Source organism: Geotrypetes seraphini, chromosome 5, assembly GCF_902459505.1.
Source record: "Geotrypetes seraphini chromosome 5, aGeoSer1.1, whole genome shotgun sequence".
In the NCBI taxonomy this organism is placed as follows: domain Eukaryota; kingdom Metazoa; phylum Chordata; class Amphibia; order Gymnophiona; family Dermophiidae; genus Geotrypetes; species Geotrypetes seraphini.
This window is the reverse complement of record NC_047088.1, coordinates 39,056,380-39,078,246: the sequence shown is the minus strand read 5'-3', so window position 1 is coordinate 39,078,246 and position 21,867 is coordinate 39,056,380. Positions and strand designations below refer to the sequence as shown.

Below are 21,867 nucleotides of genomic sequence, written 5' to 3'. Positions count from 1 at the left end.
ATTTTTTCACTCAGAGAATAATTAAGCTCTGGAACACATTGCCAGAGAATATGATAGTAGCAGTTAATGCCACTAGGCTTAAAAAAAAAAATTAAAAAAAAGATTTGGACAAGTTTCTGGAGGAAAGGTCTATAGTCTGCTATTGAGACAGACTTGGGGAAAGCAATGCTTATCCTGGGATTGGTAGCATGGAAGGTTGCTATTATTTGGGTTTTGCTAGGTACTTGTGACCTGGATTGGCCATTGTCAAACAAAGATACTGGGCTAGATGGACTATTGGTCTGACCCAATATGGATATTCATATGTTCTTATGATATAACACTTCCCTCTACAGCAGATTGAACTACTTTAAAATAGCACTTGATAATAATGCCGATTAAAAAGCTGGCTAAGGTGATCCTTTCTTTAAGGATACATGCTATTATATATGCTTACGACAAAATGAATATGCATTACAAATAATTCTATACAATGTTTATACAGCATTTCTAGGCCAACATAGCACTATGCAAATATGATTTTCTATGATCCAAGGAGCTTATAATCTAGCTGAGGTCACAAACACAACAATATTCTAGTAATTACTTAATTCCTCGAATAATGTAGGTATCATTACTTGTGAAGGATGTTTCCAAAGTGTCTGGTGGTGGCAGACACCCATTTTCACAAACAAGGCCATCTAATATTTCTATACCCCAACAACTGATTTCTAATGGTTGTATCGCAAGCCTTAATTCTTCTATCAAAAACATCTACTATAACTTCTGGAAGTTGATAAAGAATCCTAGAAACTCAAGAAGTCCACACTTCGTCCAACATTTCTTATAGGATTGTCTCGGACTCTACCTGGGCAAGAGCATTTCTTCCAGAGGACAGGATCCAAATGTTCATGGCCTTTATTCAATATGCCTAATCAATGCCCAAGACAGGGTTTTCCTGCAGATGCTGGGGCATATCCAAGTTTCCAAGTTTATTAAATGATTTGATTAATCGCCTACTCTACATTCAAGGCGATGTACAAGATAAAACAAATAATTACAAACAAAGGTAAAATATTATATAAACATAGGTAAAATATTATATAAATGGACAATATTACAAAAAGCAAACAATTAAAAAAATTAAGTTGGTACTAATTATATCGAAACAATGGGAAAATTCATTAGTGGTTACATTCTATATTAAATTCAAGATACAAAGATAAAAACATAAGGGGGGGAGAAAAACAATAAAAAAAATAGATAAAAATAATACAAGATCACTATTCACTAAAAGCATCATTAAAAAGGAAACTTTTGAGCTTAATCTTAAATTTTTCGAGGTTCTTTTCTTCTCTTATATATATTGGGAGATCATTCCAGGATTGAGGGGCTGTCACCGAAAAAATAGTGAGACGTCTTGTATTAATGATTTTTAACGAGGGAATGGTTAATAGATGTTGATCCTGTGATCTTAATGTTCTAGAAGTGGTATAAGGGATTAAGACTCTATGGCTGCAATTGTCCATATTTACCCTTAGCTCATATGAAAATGTGACACTTAGTAGGATCTCAAGTTCCAGTAGAATCAACACTCCAAAATGCAAACTATCATATTATATTTACCTTTCATTCATGTTCCACCCATATATATACCCCCTTGCAGTTGCATGCTAAAGCACTATTCTGTAAGGGTGCACACAGAGCAAATGTTATATTTTTTCTGCATTTATAGGATGTGTAATCATGAGCTCCTAGCTATAGAATTGTCCTTCACACGAATATCTGACCTGCCTTTACTAGATTGTTCACTGCAATTCTGCTAGCTAAAGGAGATGACATATACAAATAGCTGGTCAGTTTAATAAAATTCTTTAAGCTATTTCAGTTCTTAGTCTGTTGATGGACCATTGGTCTGACCCAGTAAGGCTATTCTTATGTTCTTATAAATAAACTCTAAAACACGTTGCCAGAGGTTGTAGTAAGAGCGGTAAACGTAACTGGTTTTAAGAAAGGTTTGGAAAATTTCCTAGAAGTAAAGTCCACAGTCTGTTATTGAGACAGACATGGGGGAAGCTACCGCTTGCCCTGGATTGGTAGCATGGAATGTTGTTACTATTTGGGTTTTTGTCAGGTACTAGTGACCTGGATTGGCCACCATGAAGATGAGCTACTGGGCTAGATGGACCATTGGTCTGACCTAGTAAGGTTACTCTTATGTTCTAAAGAAAGATACAAAAAGATGAGTAGACCGATGTAACTGTTCTTTTCATACAATAAACATTGTGTACAATTTGTGCATGACCCTTGTGAATATGAGACCTTGTTTTGGGGTTTTTTTTTTTTTTAAATCTTTATTCATTTTCAAATCTTACAACAAGTGTATAATAATCAATCAGAAAAATTTTTAACAAATCACTTGACAATTTTACTTATAATCCTTAAAATATATAAATATAAAAGAATCCCTTCCCACCCACCCATTTATTAATAATAAAACAATTAGCAATTATTATCTTTCCCAACCCCACCCTCCCTATACCTTATCTAATACCAAGGTGTTTAAGATGTCTGATCATTAGAATAAGTAATCAATGGCCTCCAAATCTTTTTAAACTTATGATAACATTATGTTATTTGGATCTTTGGCTTGCTGAGTGGTTCATTTCTACTTCCCAGAGACTCAGAAAGAAGTCTTACATGGAAATAGGCTTGTTAAAAAGAGATAATTAAGATACTAAACAGTACTTTGCTTTATTCCTCTGTAGAGGCTTAGATTTTAATAGAATAGATGATGGACATAAAGGAGCCCTATTCCCCAGCGTAGAATGAAGGCATTCATTTCTAGACTGTTTCCACTTTGTTGTCTGCAACAGAACAGCAAAAAAGGTTTCTTCTCATCTTATGAGACAAATATCTATTGCCAAAACTCTGCATTGCAAAGCTCTCTTAATACATCCAGGTCCAAGAGGGATCCAGACAATAGCTGATCTTGTCTACACTCTAGAAGGTACGCTACTGAAGCATACTTTGGTAAACTACCTAGTTCCAAATCTTTACTTCCTCCTTAGTAGAGTAGTTGAAAACAGGGCTGTGGCATCAGTTGGAGACAATTTGGGGTACTGGAGTCGGAGTAGTGGATACCAGAAACTGAGGAGTCTGAGTTGAAGGATTTATCTACCAACTCCACATCCCTGGTTGGACAGACTTCTATGGCCTCTGCCCTAAAAGTGGCAAGGACAACTGAAGACTAGGTATGCAGATATTGGGCAGACTGATGGACCATGCAGGTCTTTATCTTACTATGTTACAAAGAATGTAAAATCAGTCATATTCTCTTGTTTGACCATATAAAACTATATTCTTCAATACCACATTGGTGAAGGTTCCAGCAGGTTGATCCGATGATTTTTCCCCCACTTACTCCAGGTTCCTTGGGTGTTGGAAAACAGTATGTGAGCTCATTATCCTGTATCTGATGAATCAGAGGTACCTTCTAAAATATTTTTTTTAACTCAGAGCACAGATCCATGCTAGTGCAGTCAGATGACTGTGTCTACTGTATTTATACTGAGCTTCATTTTAAATATATATATATATCATCATCAAAAGGTGCAATGGTATGAATGAAAGCACTACACAGATGCATCAGTCTAAAACATAAGAGTCAAACTTCATCAGTTTGTCAATCTGCATTAACTAAAAATTATAAGCAGGTACAGCATAAACATTAAAGATTTTTTTAAAAGTTAAATCTAGTGAAGATAGGATGACTTGTACATCTGCACTTACATACTGAGGGCTCCTTTACAAAGGTGCGCTAAGTGTTTTAGCACGCTAAATGCTAATGCATGCAAGTTAGTCTATGGACGCGTTAGTGGTTAGCGTGCACTAAAACGCATAGCGCACCTTAGTAAAACAGGGGTTAAGTCTAAAGTTTAATTCAAGTTCCTGGCAGATGCTACCTTATAATTAGATTCTCCATCCAAACTGGCTGTAGTAACCAAACATGTGCCACTGGCATTATCCGATGACAAGAATATCAGATCACAAGGAAAGGTCTCATCTTCTGTTATTTGTACTATATCTCCAACCTATAAGATAAGCAACACTTCAATTGATTCAAATCAACACTCAAAATATGTACAGTTAAGGTGAAAATCCAATCCAGTTTCCTTAACTTCTTTTTTAATTTTTTTTTTAATTCTTTATTCATTTTAAAACATACAAGTGTACAGAAAAACATCCATAATAATTTTAATACAACACTTTAAAACCTTTACCAAATCATCTAGAACAATAATTTAAATCCCCTCCCTCCCTTCTTAAAAAAGAAAAATTTTAAATCAAAATCACAATAGAAAATATACCACTCCCCACCCCCAGTGTGTAGAAATAATCTACCATAGAAAGTGATGTCTACTCATTACAATATTTTTCCATTGATCTTTATGAAATTATTAAGTCCCTCTGTGCGTAGCAATTGCTCTTTCCATCTTATAAATATGGCATAACGAGTTCCACCAAAATGTATAATTGAGATTAGAGTAGTTTTTCCAATTATTGGTAATATGCTGAATGGTGACCCCTGTCATGATTAACAAAAGTTTGTTATTATACGACGAAATTTGACTTTTTTTCCTCATAGATATACCAAACAGAACAGTGTCATAAGATAACGCAACATGGTTTTCAAGAAGACAGTTAACTTGAGTCCAAATTGAATTCCAAAATAACATAATATAGGGACAGTAAAAAATTAAATGATCCAATGTTCCTACTTCAAGATTACAGTGCCAGTTTCCTTAACTTCTAACTGCTGATGCCTAACTGGGATCCCTACAGAGGCCTAGCAAGACACTCAGACTTGATGGGGCGGGTCAGTAGAGTGGGCAGACTTGGTGGGCTGTGGCCCTTTTCTGCCGTCACCTTTCTATGTTTCTACAGCCCATCTTAGAAACTGTACTACAATGTGCAATTTATTCACTGTTTGAAAACAAGAGAAGAAAACTGTACATAACTATGTTACATGCGAGTTGCCTCCATGCTCACCCAGACTCCACCTCTGTGTATGTACACCTTAAAATACATGCTGTGTAAGATATGTGCCTATTTATAGAATAGCACAGACAGATATTTACATGTGCACACAAAGGCACGTATTATGCCATTATTCTAAATTATGTAATTGGCATGCAATTACGGACTAATCTACTGGAAAATCTGGTTGGCATAATCATATGACATTGTGTTATTTGGTACTTCCATGAGAGCCAAGAGTCAAATCTCTTCTAATAATAATAAACTTTTGCTGATCATGACAGGGGTTACCATACAGCAAATTATGAAAAACTGGGATCGGCTGAATTATAATTTTTGGTGGAATTTGTTATGACAAATCTTTAAAATGGAACAGTTAATAGCTATACAGCAGGGGCATTTTAAGAAATTTAGGGATGTTTGGGAGCCATTAACAAAATATTGTACAGAATGAATATTACTTTCTTCCCTTTGTTCATACATGTCTAAGGTGGGGAGGGAATATTTTCTGATTTATTATGCTTAAGAACAATTGTTGGGTATAAGGGAGGAGGATATTTGATGCGAGTTTGAATTTGATGGTATACTAAGTGATGTTAAAGTATAAAATGATTGTATCTTATGTTACACTTGTTGAAAGTTTTAAAAATGAATAAATATTTATAAAAAAATAAAAGATATGTATTTACTGTAAATTAACATGCTATTACATAGATGGATTTATAATTCTATTTTCTTTACAAAAATCAAAGCATCAAATCCCTTCACAAAAGAATAAAGCCACAATTCATTCAAATGGTGTCAGATGACCTCAGTCATCGAACTGCAAGTGATCTGGGAGTCTATTTCTAAAATATGAACTACCGTATTTTCACGCAAATAACGCGCACCCGTATAAAACGCGCACACGGGTATAGCGCGCAGAAATCACGATGATATGTACAAAAACTTTGGTATACCGCGCTCACGGGTACACCGCGCATGCTGCCCGACGCTCCTTTCGCCCGCCCTGACTTTCCGTGCGCTGTCCCGACTCTCCGTTCACCCCCCCTGACTTCCGTGCACTGTCCCCCCTTGAAGGTCTGTCCCCATCCTGAAAGCCTGATGCCCCCCCCCGACGTCCGATACATCCCTCCCCCCGAAGGACCGCCGACTCCCCAACAATATCGGGCCAGGAGGGAGCCCAAATCCTCCTGGCCACGGCGACCCCCTAACCCCACCCCGCACTACATTACGGGCAGGAGGGATCCCAGGCCCTCCTGCCCTCGACGCAAACCCCCCTCCCCCCAACGACCGCCCCCCCCAAGAACCTCCGACCGCCCCCCCAGCCGACCCGCGACCCCCCTGGCGACCCCCACAACCCCCCCACCCCCCTTCCCCGTACCTTTGGTAGTTGGGCCAGAAGGGAGCCCAAACCCTCCTGGCCACGGCGACCCCCTAACCCCACCCCGCACTACATTACGGGCAGGAGGGATCCCAGGCCCTCCTGCCCTCGACGCAAACCCCCCTCCCCCTCAACCCGACCATGTGCCTCAGGCCGCGCCCCCAGGTGGGACCTAAGGCTCCAGGGCCTATTCTGATTGGCCCACGCACCTTAGGCCCCACCAGTAGGCGGAGCTTTAGGATGGATGGGCCAATCCGGCCTCATTCCTTCGTTGGCTGCCTGCCGGACAGGCGGGTTTGGCTCCCGTCTGTCCGGCCAACTACCAAAGGTACGGGGAAGGGGGGTGGGGGAGTCGTGGGGGTCGCCAGGGGGATCGCGGGTCGGCTGGGGGGGCGGTCGGAGGTTCTTGGGGGGGGGGGATCGTTGGGGGGGAGGGGGGTTTGCGTCGAGAGCAGGAGGGCCTGGGATCCCTCCTGCCCGTAATGTAGTGCGGGGTGGGGTTAGGGGGTCGCCGTGGCCAGGAGGGTTTGGGCTCCCTTCTGGCCCGATATTGTCGGGAAGTCGGCGGTCCTTCGGGGTGGGGGTGCGAGTGGTCCTGCCGGGGGGGGGGGGATGTATCGGACGTCGGGGAGTCGGCCGGGCAAGAGGGCTTGGGCTCCCTCTTGCTCCGATCGTGGATGCGGGTGCGGGTGGGAGCGCGTGCGAGCGGTCGTTCGGGGTGGGGGTGCGAGCGGTCCTGCTGGGGGGGTGAATCGGGCGTCGGGCGGGGTGGAAACTATGTTTTAAAACTTTTGTATACCGCGCTCACGCATATAACGCGCGAGGGGTATGCTTGAAAATACGGTAGTCAGGACTGACAATGACAATATTAGAAAGACCATATCCAGCGTCAAAAATAATGCCCCTCTAAAGACATGCTTTGATTAAAAGCGCCGTTCAAAAATGTCTTCATTTTCTGTGCTCAAAATTCAGTTCTTCCAGTAAGAGTGAATGCAGAGAAGCTCTAGGGCAGCAGCAGCTTGAAATGGAAGCATACGGAAGGAAGAGATATGGATTTAGCCAATACTCAAAAGCAGTTTACATACACAATCTATCTAATGTACCTGGGGCAGTGGAGGATTAAGTGACTCGCCCAGGGTCACAAGCAGCAGCCCAGGGTTTGATCCCACCACCTCAGGGAGCTGAGGCTGTAGCACTAACCACTATGCCACTTTCCCCTCGAAAGACAACAAATCCTCTAAAATATTACACAATGGACTGATACAGCATTGATTTTTCTAAAAGATATGTCCGATAGCCACCTACACTTCATTTCAAAAGCACGTTGTACTTTCAAAAATTACCGAGGAGATGGCTTAATGTGAAGTCTCAAGCAATATATACAACAATGCCTCATGTTTCCAAGCCAAAGATATGTGTAATTTGTTACACGTCACGGCAAGAACATGTCTAACTGCTAAAGAATGTCACAAGTCGCTTGCATTGCGTTTGTAAAGATGCAAAAAGTATGCATATATAGACTTCACAGTTTACACTCCGGAACCAATTTGTGAAAAGGATGTACTGTAAGCTCAGCCCTTTTCTCACTGTAATTCTTGTGTATTACCTTGATTTTTTCACTTTCCTTCTTCACACATTTAGAGTTCTCCACAACGAATACACTGCTTTTATTTACTTCATTGTCGGCTCTGTGCCTCAACCAGTCTTCATACCCCTAAGTGTAGACAGAGGCACAAATCCATTAATAGGGATCACCTGCTCTCCAAGACATCCAAGTACAATCACACAAACCCAAATTTAATACCCCAAATCTGAATAGCTTTTCGACAGTGAACCTACAAAAATAAACATAGGGACACCTGCTCTTGACTTGGGTAGAATTTTCTGTTTTCAGCTTGATCTATGGATCCAAGCTTGAACAGGCTTTTCAATACACTTACAATTGTCATAGATAGCCTGTAGATCTATTATAACATGAAAGCAGAGAACGTATTCAATACCTTGTTAGCCACATAGTTTTACCAAGCATTTCCTTGCTATTCATTTGTCAAGTATATTTTTTTTCTTTGCTGGCCAAAGTGATTTTATACACCACTCTACCGAAGTTAGGCTCTAACAAAACTCTATAAAGAAAGAATCAAATAGCAATAACATGAGAATGATTTTGGTTTTATTGTGTTTTATATATGCATGCTATTCAGCAATATACCACAAAACTCAGCACAGTGTGTTTTGGGGAATGAATTGGTCAGATTCAAAGTTCAAAGAGGACCCCTCTCTCCCTCCACAAACACAAAAGTGTTTGGGGGATCTTTACCCAGATAACGAGAAGGTCATCATTGGGAATACATGCATATATGCCTCAAGCACTCTACGTGCCCCATTAAGTCTATGTGGAGCAGGCACAGCCAAGTGAGTTGCTTAACAAGTTGTCGCACAGAATTTCAGAGCTTCCTCCTCACCATCCAATAGCCTAACTAGCAGCATCTCCCCAATGATGTGGTTTATCAATCTTTCTCCAGAACAATTCACCCAAAGACTTCACTTTAAATTCATCTTGTTGCACTAACCATGATGAGCTCAATGGAAGGAAAAGCTAAGAGACAGACTGGGAGAATGACACGGTGACAAAATTCATCACCGTCCCCGTCCCCGCGGATAACCGCGGGAAACCATCTTCATGTCATTCTTTAAGGAGAGAGGGAAGAATCAGAGTATAATTGGGCACAACCACTGACCCGCAAGCTTTGCTTTGAAGAATGCTGGTGTAGAAGGACTGAAGTTGAAATAGACACTACAAAATGGCATGGGATTATTTCCCGCGGTTATCCGCGGGGACGGGAACGGTGATGAATTTTGTCACCGTGTCATTCTCTAACTGGGATCTCTGGAATTGTAAAAGAAAGGAGATAGGGCTAACTCATTCAGCCTCGTGGTGCTTACCTGCTATCATTCATTCATTTAATTTTCTATACCGTTCTCCCCAGGGAGCTTAGAACAGTTTACATTAATTTATTCAGGTACTCAAGTATTTTTCCCTGCCTGTCCCGGTGGACTCAAAATCTATCTAATGTATCTGGGGCAATGGGGGGATTAAGTGACTTGCCTAGGGTCACAAGAAGCAGTGTGGGTTTGAATTCACAACCCCAGGGTGTTGAGCCTGTAGCTTTAACCATTGCGCCACACACTCCCCATTATATTTTCAATATTTAGAGTAAACTATACTTAGTACATGGTGGTCTATAAATACTGAATGCAATACTGACTCGTGGCTCGTGGCTAGCGCTGTTTATGGGACGATATTGAAATGGATGTCAGAAGCATGATAGTGCAGTATTTTTGTAGTGCCAGTTTTTCGTATGATTCTGGGTAATTCTAGTTAGACAAACATCTGTGTTAGTTAAGGACCGCGCCCAAATAGAAGTGTACGAAAAATAGGTGAATAAAACATTTAAATATAATGTAGCTAAGGCCAGAAGAAAAAACACACTAAAGATTAATATAAGGAAAAGAATGGTGTTTTCTTGTGTACTTTGCTGTTGAGCTAAATCATGGTGGAAATCATGATTACATGATTACCAGTTTAGGTTTTTTTTTGTGTACCATCTTGTGCCAGTGAATAGTTTCTGTTCTTTGTTCAGCTTCCCGCCTTTAGCCTCGTGGTTCTAATTGATAACAGATGTGCTTAGACCAGTTAGGAAAAGCATATTAGACTCCATATTCTAAACTGAGATATAAAATGTATGAAGTATGAATGGCCAAGATATGAATGAAATTATGAATGTTTGGGGCCCATGAATGTGATATGTGGTGATATAAATGGTTTATAAGAAGAAACACTAAGGAAAAATCCTGAGCACAACATCTGGAAGTGATTAGAGTCAGTCTCAAGAATAGGGAGAAGGGGGGCATTGGAAGCCCACGCTTCAGGAAGAGGAGAGGGGGATTTAACCCCCCCCCCCCTTTTTCTCCAGAGTAAGATTTCTGTGTAAGGCCATGCAATTTGAATCTGTCAGCTTAGGAGTTTTTTTTCCTTTAAGGCTCAGCACTTGTCAGCATGGAAGGGCTGAGAATTTATCAGCACCATGTTAATAATTATAGATTCTCTTGAATGTTATAATGTTAATTCAGAAATCAAAAGTAATTTTCTGAAAACTTTGTATAACTTTTAAACATGGAGGAATGTTTCTTTGTCTAAACTTTAAGACCACCCATAGAAATGTTATTGGTCGTCAAACTTGATGATGTCACTAAACCAAAAGTTATATATGGACATGTAACTGCTAAAAAACTTTAGAATTTGTTATGAGAAAGGCCAGTTTTTGGCTTCTGTAATAATTCTCTGATGCAAAAGATACTCAATTGATTTGCTAATAAAATTAATTGTGTACTCTTATGATCTAATATTGATATCTAATAAAAAATAAGATTTTTGGATTTTATGAAAATATTTTGCATCATTATTTTTTTTTAATTTCATTTTACAACCCTAGAAAGCTATTAGTACGCATGTGTGCAATCAATACTCATATTACCAATTTATTGCAATGTAAATTTACTGCAGATGTCTATGTAGGATAAAATTTGTATTGAAAAAAAGTGTACTGTAACTATGGTAAATTGTAACCTGTTAACTGTATATTATTTGTTAACCTGTAACCCATTCTGAGCTAATTGGGGAGAACGGGATAGAAAACAAAATAAAATAGGCCAACTTTCCATTATATCTCATAATACAGTTTGAAGGCACAGAACATGTCATCTATTAATTTGTTGCATATACTAAAGTTTAACTTAACTGCAAATGGAGTTACCTGTTTAATCGCTGTAACAGTGATCACAAAGAAAAGTGGAAGTCCACTGGTTATCGGACTTGTTGGTGTGTCTACAATAACCTAAAAAAACAAAAAACAAAAAGAAAAATATAAACTTCTAAATAAGCAATATTCTGTTTGTAATTCCATGAACTTAGGGAATGATTTAGGGCAGTGTTTCTCAGGGTCGGTCCTGGAGTACCCCTTTGCCAGTCAGGTTTCAGGATATCCACAATGAATAGGCATGAGATTGGTTTGCATACATTGCCAGTTGTCCAGGTAAGAGTGAACTCAAAACACCTGGCACTGTGGTGCTGTAGTCAAGCCAAAGGGCAAGGTCCAAAACTGAAAATGCACAGCACACAGAAGCACAGATATCTCCCGTTATGATCCATAATAGGGATATGGAGGATAACCCTCCAGGAGGTCCAGAGGCTATCACGGAGCACAATGTCTTCATTGAAAGTGCTGGACCCCCAAGACAAGTGTTGACCCCCCTTTGAGGTCCAAGATGGAACAGAAGGAGCCACCCTTCTTTAGGGGTGTTTCCTTATTTGCACCTGAAGGTTAGGCCTCTCTGACATCATCAAGCCTGAACCATTATTTGCAAGAAATCATTTCAGCCTGAACCTAGCAAGAAGAAAAAGAAGAATACATCTTTGCTGTTTCTGCCTGATGCATTCTGGGTATGTACCAGAATTTTATTCTAGTCAAGGACATCCATCTATGCCTTCATGCTTAGCCTATGTGAATCTTGGGGGAGGAATTTCTCCTGTACTTCTTATCTAACTAAGGCGCCTCCGTTTCCCAGATTGTACGAGACTCAATACAGAAAGGCTATTCATCTAAGTTCTGTTTCTGGATTGGTCTGAAAAAGTCATCTGACGAGATCCAAGTGAAAAGGTGCTAATTATAATTTAGTCTGTGTTAGGATGTGGGTGAATTCGCATCTTATCATAGGTGTTCTCCATGCACTTCTTTTATAATAATTAAGACCTGAGAAGATACCTCTTGTGATTAGCTCTCGTCCAGGGAGTGAAGGAACAGGACTTTTATCCAAACCTGGTTTTCATATCACATAAAGGAAACCTTTGCTGCCAACAAAAGTTACAGCTTCTCCAGTGGCTGACGAACTCTTGTTCCGGTACCAAAAGAATTCTTATCTTCAGAGCTGAGTAAAGAACGTCTTCCCTTTCACCTGATATTGTGCCAAGGCCTAATTGGATGGTGAGAATACGGAATTATATTATCTTATCAGCTGGGGTTAGATAAATGAATCCTATTGTGGTTCGGGATAAGGAGAAGTGAAGCTACTCTTGGTGATAATCTGTAATAGTTACTGCTAATCAGGAATTATTATTATAAGAAATTATAGAGTGTAAGAATTAGTTTTACTTATTTATCTAGCAAGTGTGTTGTGATAATTATGTACTGAGTTTCATATATGTAATCGGATATTTTGTGAACAATATTTAGTTTTTGCTGTTGGCTTTTGAATTATATTTGTCTATTTTCATAATAAAAGTATTTCTCATTAGCCTGGGTCTTGTGTCGTGTAAGTAGGCAAAGAAAGCTGAACCTGGATGAGATATTATGGTTTTCCCTAGAATACTAACAGGCACGTATTTGTTTATGTAACTGATTAGTGGACCATAAATCTTCCTACACTTTTTCAGGACCACAAAGCATATGTATAGAATACTGTCCATGGTCACACTCTGCCAGAAGCACAGGCTCCACCACCCTGAGAGAACACAGGTGCTGCAGGGTGGAGGTGACTGCTTGTTGCTTCAGAACTGAGCCGCAGGGTGAGGCCATAAATGTGTCTGACAATGGATGGGCCAACCCCAGAGAATACCCTCTACCGACTACCTCCAGGACCCACTGATCTGAGGTGATACAAATCCAGTCATCTCAAAAGGAGAAAAATCTGGCATTGATGAGGGACCCAGAAAAACCTCACTGGGCAGAACAAGGGGATGCATCTCCACTGGAAGTGCCAACAGAACCAGTTATTTTAGGACCCTACTTGAACATAGTAACATAGTAGATGACGGCAGATAAAGACCCGAATGGTCCATCCAGTCTGCCCAACCTGATTCAATTTAAATTTTTTTATTTTTTCTTCTTAGCTATTTCTGGGCAAGAATCCAAAGCTTTACCCAGTACTGTGCTTGGGTTCCAACTGCCGAAATCTCTGTTAAGACTTACTCCAGCCCATCTACACCCTCCCAGCCACTGAAGCCCTCCTCTGCCCATCTTCCACCAAACGGCCATACACAGACCGTGCAAGTCTGCCCAGTAACTGGCCTAGTTCAATATTTAATATTATTTTCTGATTCTAAATCTTCTGTGTTCATCCCACGCTTCTTTGAACTCAGTCACAGTTTTACTCTCCACCACCTCTCTCGGGAGCGCATTCCAGGCATCCACTACCCTCTCTGTAAAGTAGAATTTCCTAACATTGCCCCTGAATCTACCCCTCAACCTCAAATTATGTCCTCTGGTTTTACCATTTTCCTTTCTCTGGAAAAGATTTTGTTGAAGGACCTCCTGTAGCTACAACTCTGTGATGAAGAGCAGTGGGCAGGCTAAAACTGCCCTGACCCCTCTAGCGCATCCCTGGAAGCAGAGGAATGCTGAAAGCATTTTTGCCACAGCTTAGGGATGAGCAAATTTTTATCTTTAACCATTTCAGTTGTTAAAACTTGAAGACCTTCCACATTTTCTTTAACCTTTTTTAATTCAGAAGTAAATCCTTCTTTCGTGTAATTAAGTGATTTCCCCAAACCATCCACCATACTCAAGAGCTGAAACTTCATGGGAAGTTTGACCACCAAAGTGTTTAGCTTCATGAGAGCTTCCCAAATGCTCTCGAGCGTCACCATCACAGGTCTCATTAATTAAGAGCCAGCTTCCAGTCTAGCTCCCAGATCTCCTTGCTCCTTCTCGTGACTTCTGCCCCTTGAAATCAAGGTCTCCCCGCAAGAGAAACTGCACGGAGCTCCCCCAACTGAGCCACAAACAGAGCAGGATGTGGTGGAGGAACAGCCTCCGGAGGGGAGAGAGAAACCTCAAAGAGCAAGTCTTCGGCCACTCTTCTTGCCAGAGACAATAAGGACTGCCCTCAAGTTTCCACAAGGGAGCTCACGGTGGCGGCAGCAAATTCCAGGATTGATCGTTGTGCCGGGGAGGACATCCTAACTGCAGAGGGGTCAGAATGGACGTTCCCCTTGCACTTCGAATGTGGCATCACAAAAAGTAAAATTTCCAATTCCTCCAGGAATCACTGTTAGAGACACCAGCACCCTGCTGCCACCTCTTTTCTTTTAAAGTTAATGTATATTTTATTGTAAACCACCCTGATCAAAAAAGGTTGGCAGTATTATCAAGCTTTTTAAACAAACAAAAGTAGCTCAGGGCATTTTCCTGGAAGTCACCATATAGTCACTGGTTGATCTAAGAGGAAGAATTTTAATTTCAATTTGATACCAGATTTGCCATCTTAAAACGCAGTATACCTTTAAAAACAGCTCCTTCGCACCTATACATACTTCTCAAACTGCTCCTTGTAATCTGCAGGTAGTTAACTATACAGTATACTTAATAGAAACATAATGGCAGGTAAAGACAAAATGGCCCATCCAGTTTGTCCATCTGCAACATTCACTATCTCCTCCTCTCCATAAGAGACTGTCCCACGCTTTCTTGAATTCACAGTCCTTCTCCACCACCTCTACCGGGAGACTATTGCACTTGTATGAAGTATCTGATTGACTTGGTTGGGACTTTTGTTTCACCTTGCAGCTAGTGTCACAAGCACTTCTCCTTAAGACATATCTGGGAATTTCACCTGGACACTTCAGGAATATGTACAAACTTCTGTATTTCCAGGGACATGCCAAGAAAGCACAGTTACTTACCGTAACAGGTATTATCCAGAGACAGCAGGCAGCTATTCTCACATATGGGTGACGTCATCAGCGGAGCCCGGATGCGGAAGCTCGCAAGCAGACTTGCTTGAAGAAACTAGAAGTTTCGAGTCGACCGCACCGCGCATGCGCGAGTGCCATCCCGCCCAGCGTAGGGCACGTCTCCTCAGTTCAGATAGCTAGCAGAGAAGCTAACCAGGGAAGGTGGGTGGGTTTTGAGAATAGCTGCCTGCTGTCCCTGGATAATACCTGTTATGGTATAACAGTGCTTTATCCCAGGACAAGCAGGCAGACTATTCTCACTTATGGGTGACCTCCAAGCTAACCAAAATGGGATGGTGGGAGTGTTGGCAATTTAAGAGAATAAATTTTGTAATACTGTTTGGCCAAACTGTCCATCCCGTTTGGAGAAACTATCCAGACAATAGTGAGAAGTGAAAGTATGAACCGAGGACCAAGTAGCAGCCTTGCAAATTTCCTCAATAGGTGTAGATCTGAGGAAAGCTACTGAAGCTGCCATTGCTCTAACTTTATGGGCTATGACTCTACTATGTAGGGGTAATCTAGCCTAGGCATAGCAGAATGAGATACAAGCAGCCATCCAGTTGAAGATGGTACGCTTAGAGACAGGATGTCCCAACTTATTGATATCGGAGACAAAAAGTTGAAGAGCAGTTCTGTGTGATTTGGTGCGTTCCAAATAGAAGGCCAAAGCACATTTACAGTCCAGAGTATGAAGAGCTATTTCTCCAGGATGAGAATGAGGCTTTGAAAAGAAGACTGGAAGAACAATGGATTGGTTGAGATGAAATTCCGAGACCACTTTAGGGAGGAATTTAGGATGAGTGCGAAGGACCATCTTGTCATGATGAAATACCGTGAAAGGTGGATCAGCAACTAAAGCTTGCAGCTCACTGACTCGTCGAGCAGAAGTGAGGGCAATGAGAAAGACCACTTTCAAAGTGAGATACTTCAGATGAGCCTTGTCAATTGGTTCAAATGGAGGCTTCATCAGTTGAGCAAGGACAACATTGAGGTCCCAAACCACAGGAGGCGGTTTGAAAGGAGGTTTGACATTGAAAAGTCCTTTCATGAATCTGGAAACCACTGGATGAGCAGAGAGAGGTTTCCCTTCGATAGGCTGATGAAAAGCTGCAATTGCACTGAGATGGACTCGGACTGATGTAGACTTGAGGCCAGAAGTCAATAAGTGCAAAAGATAATCCAAAACAGAAGACAAGAAGGAATGTTGGGGCTCCTTATCATGAGAAAAGCACCACGTAGAAAATCTAGTCCATTTTTGGTGATAGCATTGTCTAGTGGTATGTTTCCTAGAAGCTTCCAAAATGTCTGACAGGTTGAGAAAACTGCAGAGGAGTCAAGTTGAGAGGTGCCAAGCTGTCAGGTGTAGAGACTGCAGGTTGGGATGAAGCAGAGATCCCTGACTCTGTGTAAGCAGAGATGGAAAACTGGTAGAAGGTATGGTTCCCTGCTGCTGAGTTGAAGTAGAAGGGAGTACCAAGGTTGTTTCGGCCACCGAGGAGCAATCAGAATCATGGTGGCATGATTGTTCTTTTACTTGACCAGAGTCTTGAGAATGAGAGGGAATGGAGGGAATGCATAGAGGAAGAGATTCGTCCATTCCAGGAGAAAAGCATCTGCCTCGAAGTGACGAGGAGAGTATATCCTGGGGCAGAACTGAGGCAGTTTGTAGTTGTGGGGAGCTGCAAAGAGGTCTATCTGAGGTGTTCCCCACTGTGAAAAAATGTAATGAAGAGGCGAGGAATGGAGTGTCCATTCGTGAGGTTGCAGAAGATGACTCAAGTTGTCCGCCAAGCAATTTTTCGCCCCTTGGATATAGACAGCTTTGAGGAAGGTGTTGTGGCGGATTGCCCAATCCCAAACCTTCAGAGCTTCTTGACAAAGGGAGGCAGATCCCGTCCCTCCCTGTTTGTTGATATAATACATGGTGACTTGGTTGTCCGTCCGAATGAGGACTACCTGGTCGTGAAGATGTTGGAAAGCGTTGAGAGCCTTGAGGATCGCTCTGAGTTCCAATAGATTGATATGACTCCGACGATCCGTACAAGTCCAGTGGCCTTGGGTACGGATACCATCGAGATGAGCACCCAAGCTTAGGTCGAAGAATCTGTTGTGAGGACCTTCTGATGGGGGGGGGGGGGGCGTTTGAAAAAGCAAGCCTCTGGAGAGATTGGAAGAGAGCATCCACCAACAGAGAGACTGCTTCAATGAAGGAGTGACTGTTATATGTCAAGAAGTGGGTCGCAAACCTGGGTCCATTGAGATGACAGGGTCCACTGAGGAATTCTGAGGTGAAGTCTGGCAAAAGGAGTCACGTGTACTGTGGAGGCCATGTGACCCAGAAGTACCATCATGTGTCTCTCTGAGATGGAAGAGCAGGAAGACACTGTATGACAGAGTTGAAGAAGAGCTTCCAGACACTGTTGTGGAAGGAATGCTCTGAGTTGGATAGTATCCAGAACAGCTCCGATGAATTGTAGATTCTGTGAGGGCTGAAGATGGGATTTGGAAAAGTTGATTTCGAATCCCAAACTTTGTAGGAACCAGGTAGTCCGTTGGGTCGCTACAATAACCCCCTGAGATGTTGAATCTTTGATGAGCCAGTCGTCGAGGTAGGGAAATACTTGAAGACCATGGTTCCTTAGAGCTGCTGCTACCACAACCAGGCACTTGGTGAACACTCTGGGAGAGGAAGCCAGGCCAAAGGGCAGCACTCTGTATTGATAATGCAGATTCCCCACCTGAAATCTGAGGTATTGACGGGAGGCCGGATGAATGGTAATGTGAATATAGGCCTCCTTGAGATCCAGAGAGCATAACCAGTCGTTCTGCTTGAGAAGAGGGTAAAGAGATGCCAGGAACAACATTCGAAATTTTTCTTTGACCATAAATTTGTTGAGAGCCCTGAGATCCAGAATGGGCCGCAGATCGCCCGGCTTCTTCGGAACAAGGAAGTAATGGGAGTAAAACCCCCTGTTCTGTTGGTCCAGAGGAACTGGTTCAACGGCATGGAGACGAAGCAGAGCTTGAGCTTCCTGAAGAAGAAGGGCAGTCTGGGAAGGATTGGAAGGATACTCTCTTGGAGGAAGCTCTGGTAGAACCCGAGTGAAATGTAGAGAGTATCCTTCCCTGATGATGGTCACAGAGGTCGGATGTAATTGACATCCATAGGTGGTGACCTCCTATAGGGGGAAAAGAAGACAGTCAGAACGGTGGAGGTTATGCTCTGTTTTGAACAGTCAAAAAGGCTGAGTAGCCTTAGGTGCAGCAGAAGGTTGAGGTTTTTGTTGCTTCTGAGGCTGCTGTTTTTTAAGAGGAGCCGTCCTCGGAGCAAAACGCCATTGATAGATAGGAGCAGGGCGTGTAGGTTTGGCAGGAGCTGGCTTTGGCTTAGATCTGACAATAGACGCAAAGGATTTTTCATGCTCAGACAATTTCTTGGTGGCTGCCTCGATATATTCATCAAAGAGGTCATTGCCTGCACAAAGAATATTAGCTAAGCGATCCTGAAGATTAGGATCCATGTCAATGGTACGAAGCCAGGCAAGGCGACGCATGGCTACAGAGCAAGCAGCTGCCGGGCAGACAATTCGAAGGCATCATAAGATGACTGGAGGAGATGTAATCGGAATTGTGATAAAGAAGCAAAGACTTCTTGAAATTCAAAGTGCTTTTGAGTATCCAAATAATTCAAGAATTTTGGTAATAGAGAAATGAGGAACTCAAAATAAGTAATAAAATGAAAATTATAATTGAGGACTTTAGAGGACATCATGGCATTTTGATAGATGTGATGTCCGAATTTGTCCACAGTTTTCCCTTCCCTTCCAGGAGGAATGGTGGCATAAACTTTGGAAGGATGGGACCTCTTCAAGGAGGACTCGACTAGCGGGGACTGATGAGATAACTGAGTTGTCAAACCCTTTGCGATGTACAGTTTTATACCTAGAGTCCAATTTGCCTGGAACAGCCGGTATGGTATAAGGAGTCTCCAGGCATCGACCAAAAGACTGAGATAAGAGGAAGCTTAAGTGACTCTACCAAAGGTTGAGGGAGATGCATGACTTCGAGGTACTCCTTAGAGTATTTGGAACTAGTATCTAATTGAAGATTCAAGTCAACAGCCATCTGACAAAGAAAAGATGAGAAAGAAAGCTGATCCACCAATGCTTTGCCTCGAGAAGGACTCGAGGATGTCGAGGCAGCCTGGGTTGAAGATGAAGCTTCGGCAGGAAAAAAGGCATCAAAAGAATATGGAGACTTGGACGAAGCAATCGAAACTGCTGCATCCTTGAGGTTCGGAAGTGGAGACCTTGAGTGAGGAGTCGGCGGTCTAGTCGAAGTAGGAGTAGAGCGAGGCTTAGTTTAAGAGGGACGTTCTTTAGAAGAACTATGCCTGGAAGTATGCCTCGATGAAGGCCTCGATCGTCGGTGAGAACGGTGCTTGGAAGCAGATCTCGAAGATTGAGGAGACTTCGCCTCGGAGACAGAAGCAGCCGATGCCACCAAAAGAATGGATAGGACTGGAGGCTGTGGATCGAAGCTCCAGAGGCTTGATGGAGGAACCTCGATACACTCCCAAAGACTCTGCTCCTTGTATAGAGTGTGAGGATTCCTACTGAGGCACTTGCAAAGATTCTATTCCTTGCTTCATGTGCTTGGATGCCAGACCAGACACTCACAGAGACTCTGCTCCCTGCAAAGAGTGTGTAAGCTCAGACTGAGGCAAAGGAAGCGGTCAACCTCGCGGAAGTCTGCTGAATGCCCAGGCTGGATGAGAGGAAGAAGCTTTGGTCCCATATTAGTAAGGAACTGAATGAATTGTTTCTCCAACATGGTCTGGAAAGAAGCCGGCAAGGATGGATCCGCATCTGAAACCAGACCACCTGCTTTGGCTGGAGGTTCCATCAAGGCAGTGGAAATGTGCTTTGACTTGGAAGTCTTAGGCGCTTTAAGCACCACCGCTGGAACTGTCTGCTGAGCTATCTGACCTGAGGAAACAGGGGAAGATAGAGCAGGTGTCGTCGAAGAGAGAGCTGCTGCAAATGACGAAGGTCTGATGAGGCTCGAGGTGGAAGCAGTAGGAGTCTCGGTCGAAGGTGAAGCCGAGGGCGCCTTCGAAGTCGAGGGATCAGAGGAAGAATCCATCCCGAACAGCTTGTCCACCAAAAGATGACGACGTTTAAGGGCTCAAGGTTGAAGAGTAGCACAGCGCTCGCACGACTTCGGGTGATGTTCCGGCCCAAGGCACTTGAGGCACCGACGGTGTGGTCCATAAGGGAAATCGCATGCTGGCACTGGCTACTCTTCTTGAAGCCCGTGACAGGCCGGTACAAAGAAGGAAAAATAGCCACCGCAAGATCAAAGCCCTTGGGCTGCGGCCGAGCGGCCTGCCCCGGCAGACGGACGGAAGATTGAAATTTTTTTTTTTTTAAACTAGAAATAAAAGAAATAAAGCAAGAACAGTGATTCGTGAAGATTCAGAAAAGGCACGAAGTAACGAAGTTAAACGCAGAGAGTCAAAGACGGACTTCTCGGCTCCGCGGAAAACTGAGAACTGAGGAGACGCGCCCTACTCTGGGCAGGAAGGCACTCGCGCATGCGCAGTGCAGTCGACTCGAAATTTGCTTGCGAGCTTCCGTATCCGGGCTCCCCTGATGACATCACCCATATGTGAGAATAGGCTGCCTGCTTGTCCTGGGATAATAACTAGTTATTGGCAGTAGCACATGTGAGTTAGAAGAACACTGTATCCAGGAAATAGCTGCCTAAATGGAAAGTTCTGGTGTGAATGTAGAAATTAGAAAATGCTAAGGGCAGTAGAGAAAAGAGAGAGTGAATGAATGTGGGAGGTAAAAGGAAGAGTTCACATACATGCCCATTAATGTCAATCTGAATCTGGGATGAGAATTTGCTCATCCTCTTCCTCACTGACACCATGAGGCTAAGAGCATCAGTATGCATTCTCTCCCTTCCTCTCTCCCCCCTCCCTAAAACAACCAAACAAATCTCAAGTTGGTGGGAGGAGTATGGTGTATAAATTGCTCAGCCCCACTCTCAACCCACATCAATCTAATATGGAGGACAGGAAGAGGAGGAGGAAGATAAAGTTTGTTGGACCTTCTTCCTAATCTTTGACAATCTCAGAGTAACCATGAAAGTTCCCACATACTGTATGCTTATGAGAGATGAAAGAACAGAATGCTTGCAAAGGACGATGCTGCAAAGATGGCTTTAAACTTAAATTTCAAAATAGTGACAATCCAACTAATTTTCATATGTGCTGACACATGACCAATATGCCCCATCTTAAATCCTATTTCTCAGAAACATGTAACATGCATGAAAAATTGCTATATGCACCACTCGGTTTATCCAAAAAACTGAGCTGATATGGAGATCAAGTTATTTCAAAAATACACCCTTGGCTAAATATCAGCATGAGCTATATGGCAAATTTTCTGGGCAATGCTCATTTCAGGATAATATGATCCTACCAGAGATATAGGTATAGCGACCAGGATGTGCTCTACTTATTAAAAGTCCTTACCTGTACAAGGAAGATGATTAGAAAATAAAAATTGGCAATTCTTCTGAACTGTTCAAAAAGATTCTTTGGAAGAAAATTCCAGAGTGTGTACTGTAGAAAAAGGTTAGAAAGTTTGCATTAAGAACA

General features: G+C 42.4%; 1 protein-coding gene across 4 annotated transcripts in view; it reads right to left on the bottom strand.

The window, feature by feature from the left end:
• ATP11C (ATPase phospholipid transporting 11C) overlaps positions 1-21,867 on the bottom strand; it is a 281,152-nt gene that overhangs the window by 176,042 nt on the left and 83,243 nt on the right. For all 4 annotated transcript variants that reach the window (XR_004539497.1, XR_004539499.1, XR_004539498.1 and 1 more), the window contains 4 exons: positions 21,742-21,831; positions 11,218-11,298; positions 8,010-8,117; positions 3,945-4,073 (listed from right to left, as the gene is read on the bottom strand). Coding sequence is in view for 1 of the 4 variants with exons in the window: in XM_033944970.1 (XP_033800861.1) it covers positions 3,945-4,073; positions 8,010-8,117; positions 11,218-11,298; positions 21,742-21,831 (408 nt within the window). In the remaining 3 variants the exon portion in view is untranslated. The remainder of the gene's footprint in view (positions 1-3,944; positions 4,074-8,009; positions 8,118-11,217; positions 11,299-21,741; positions 21,832-21,867) is intronic.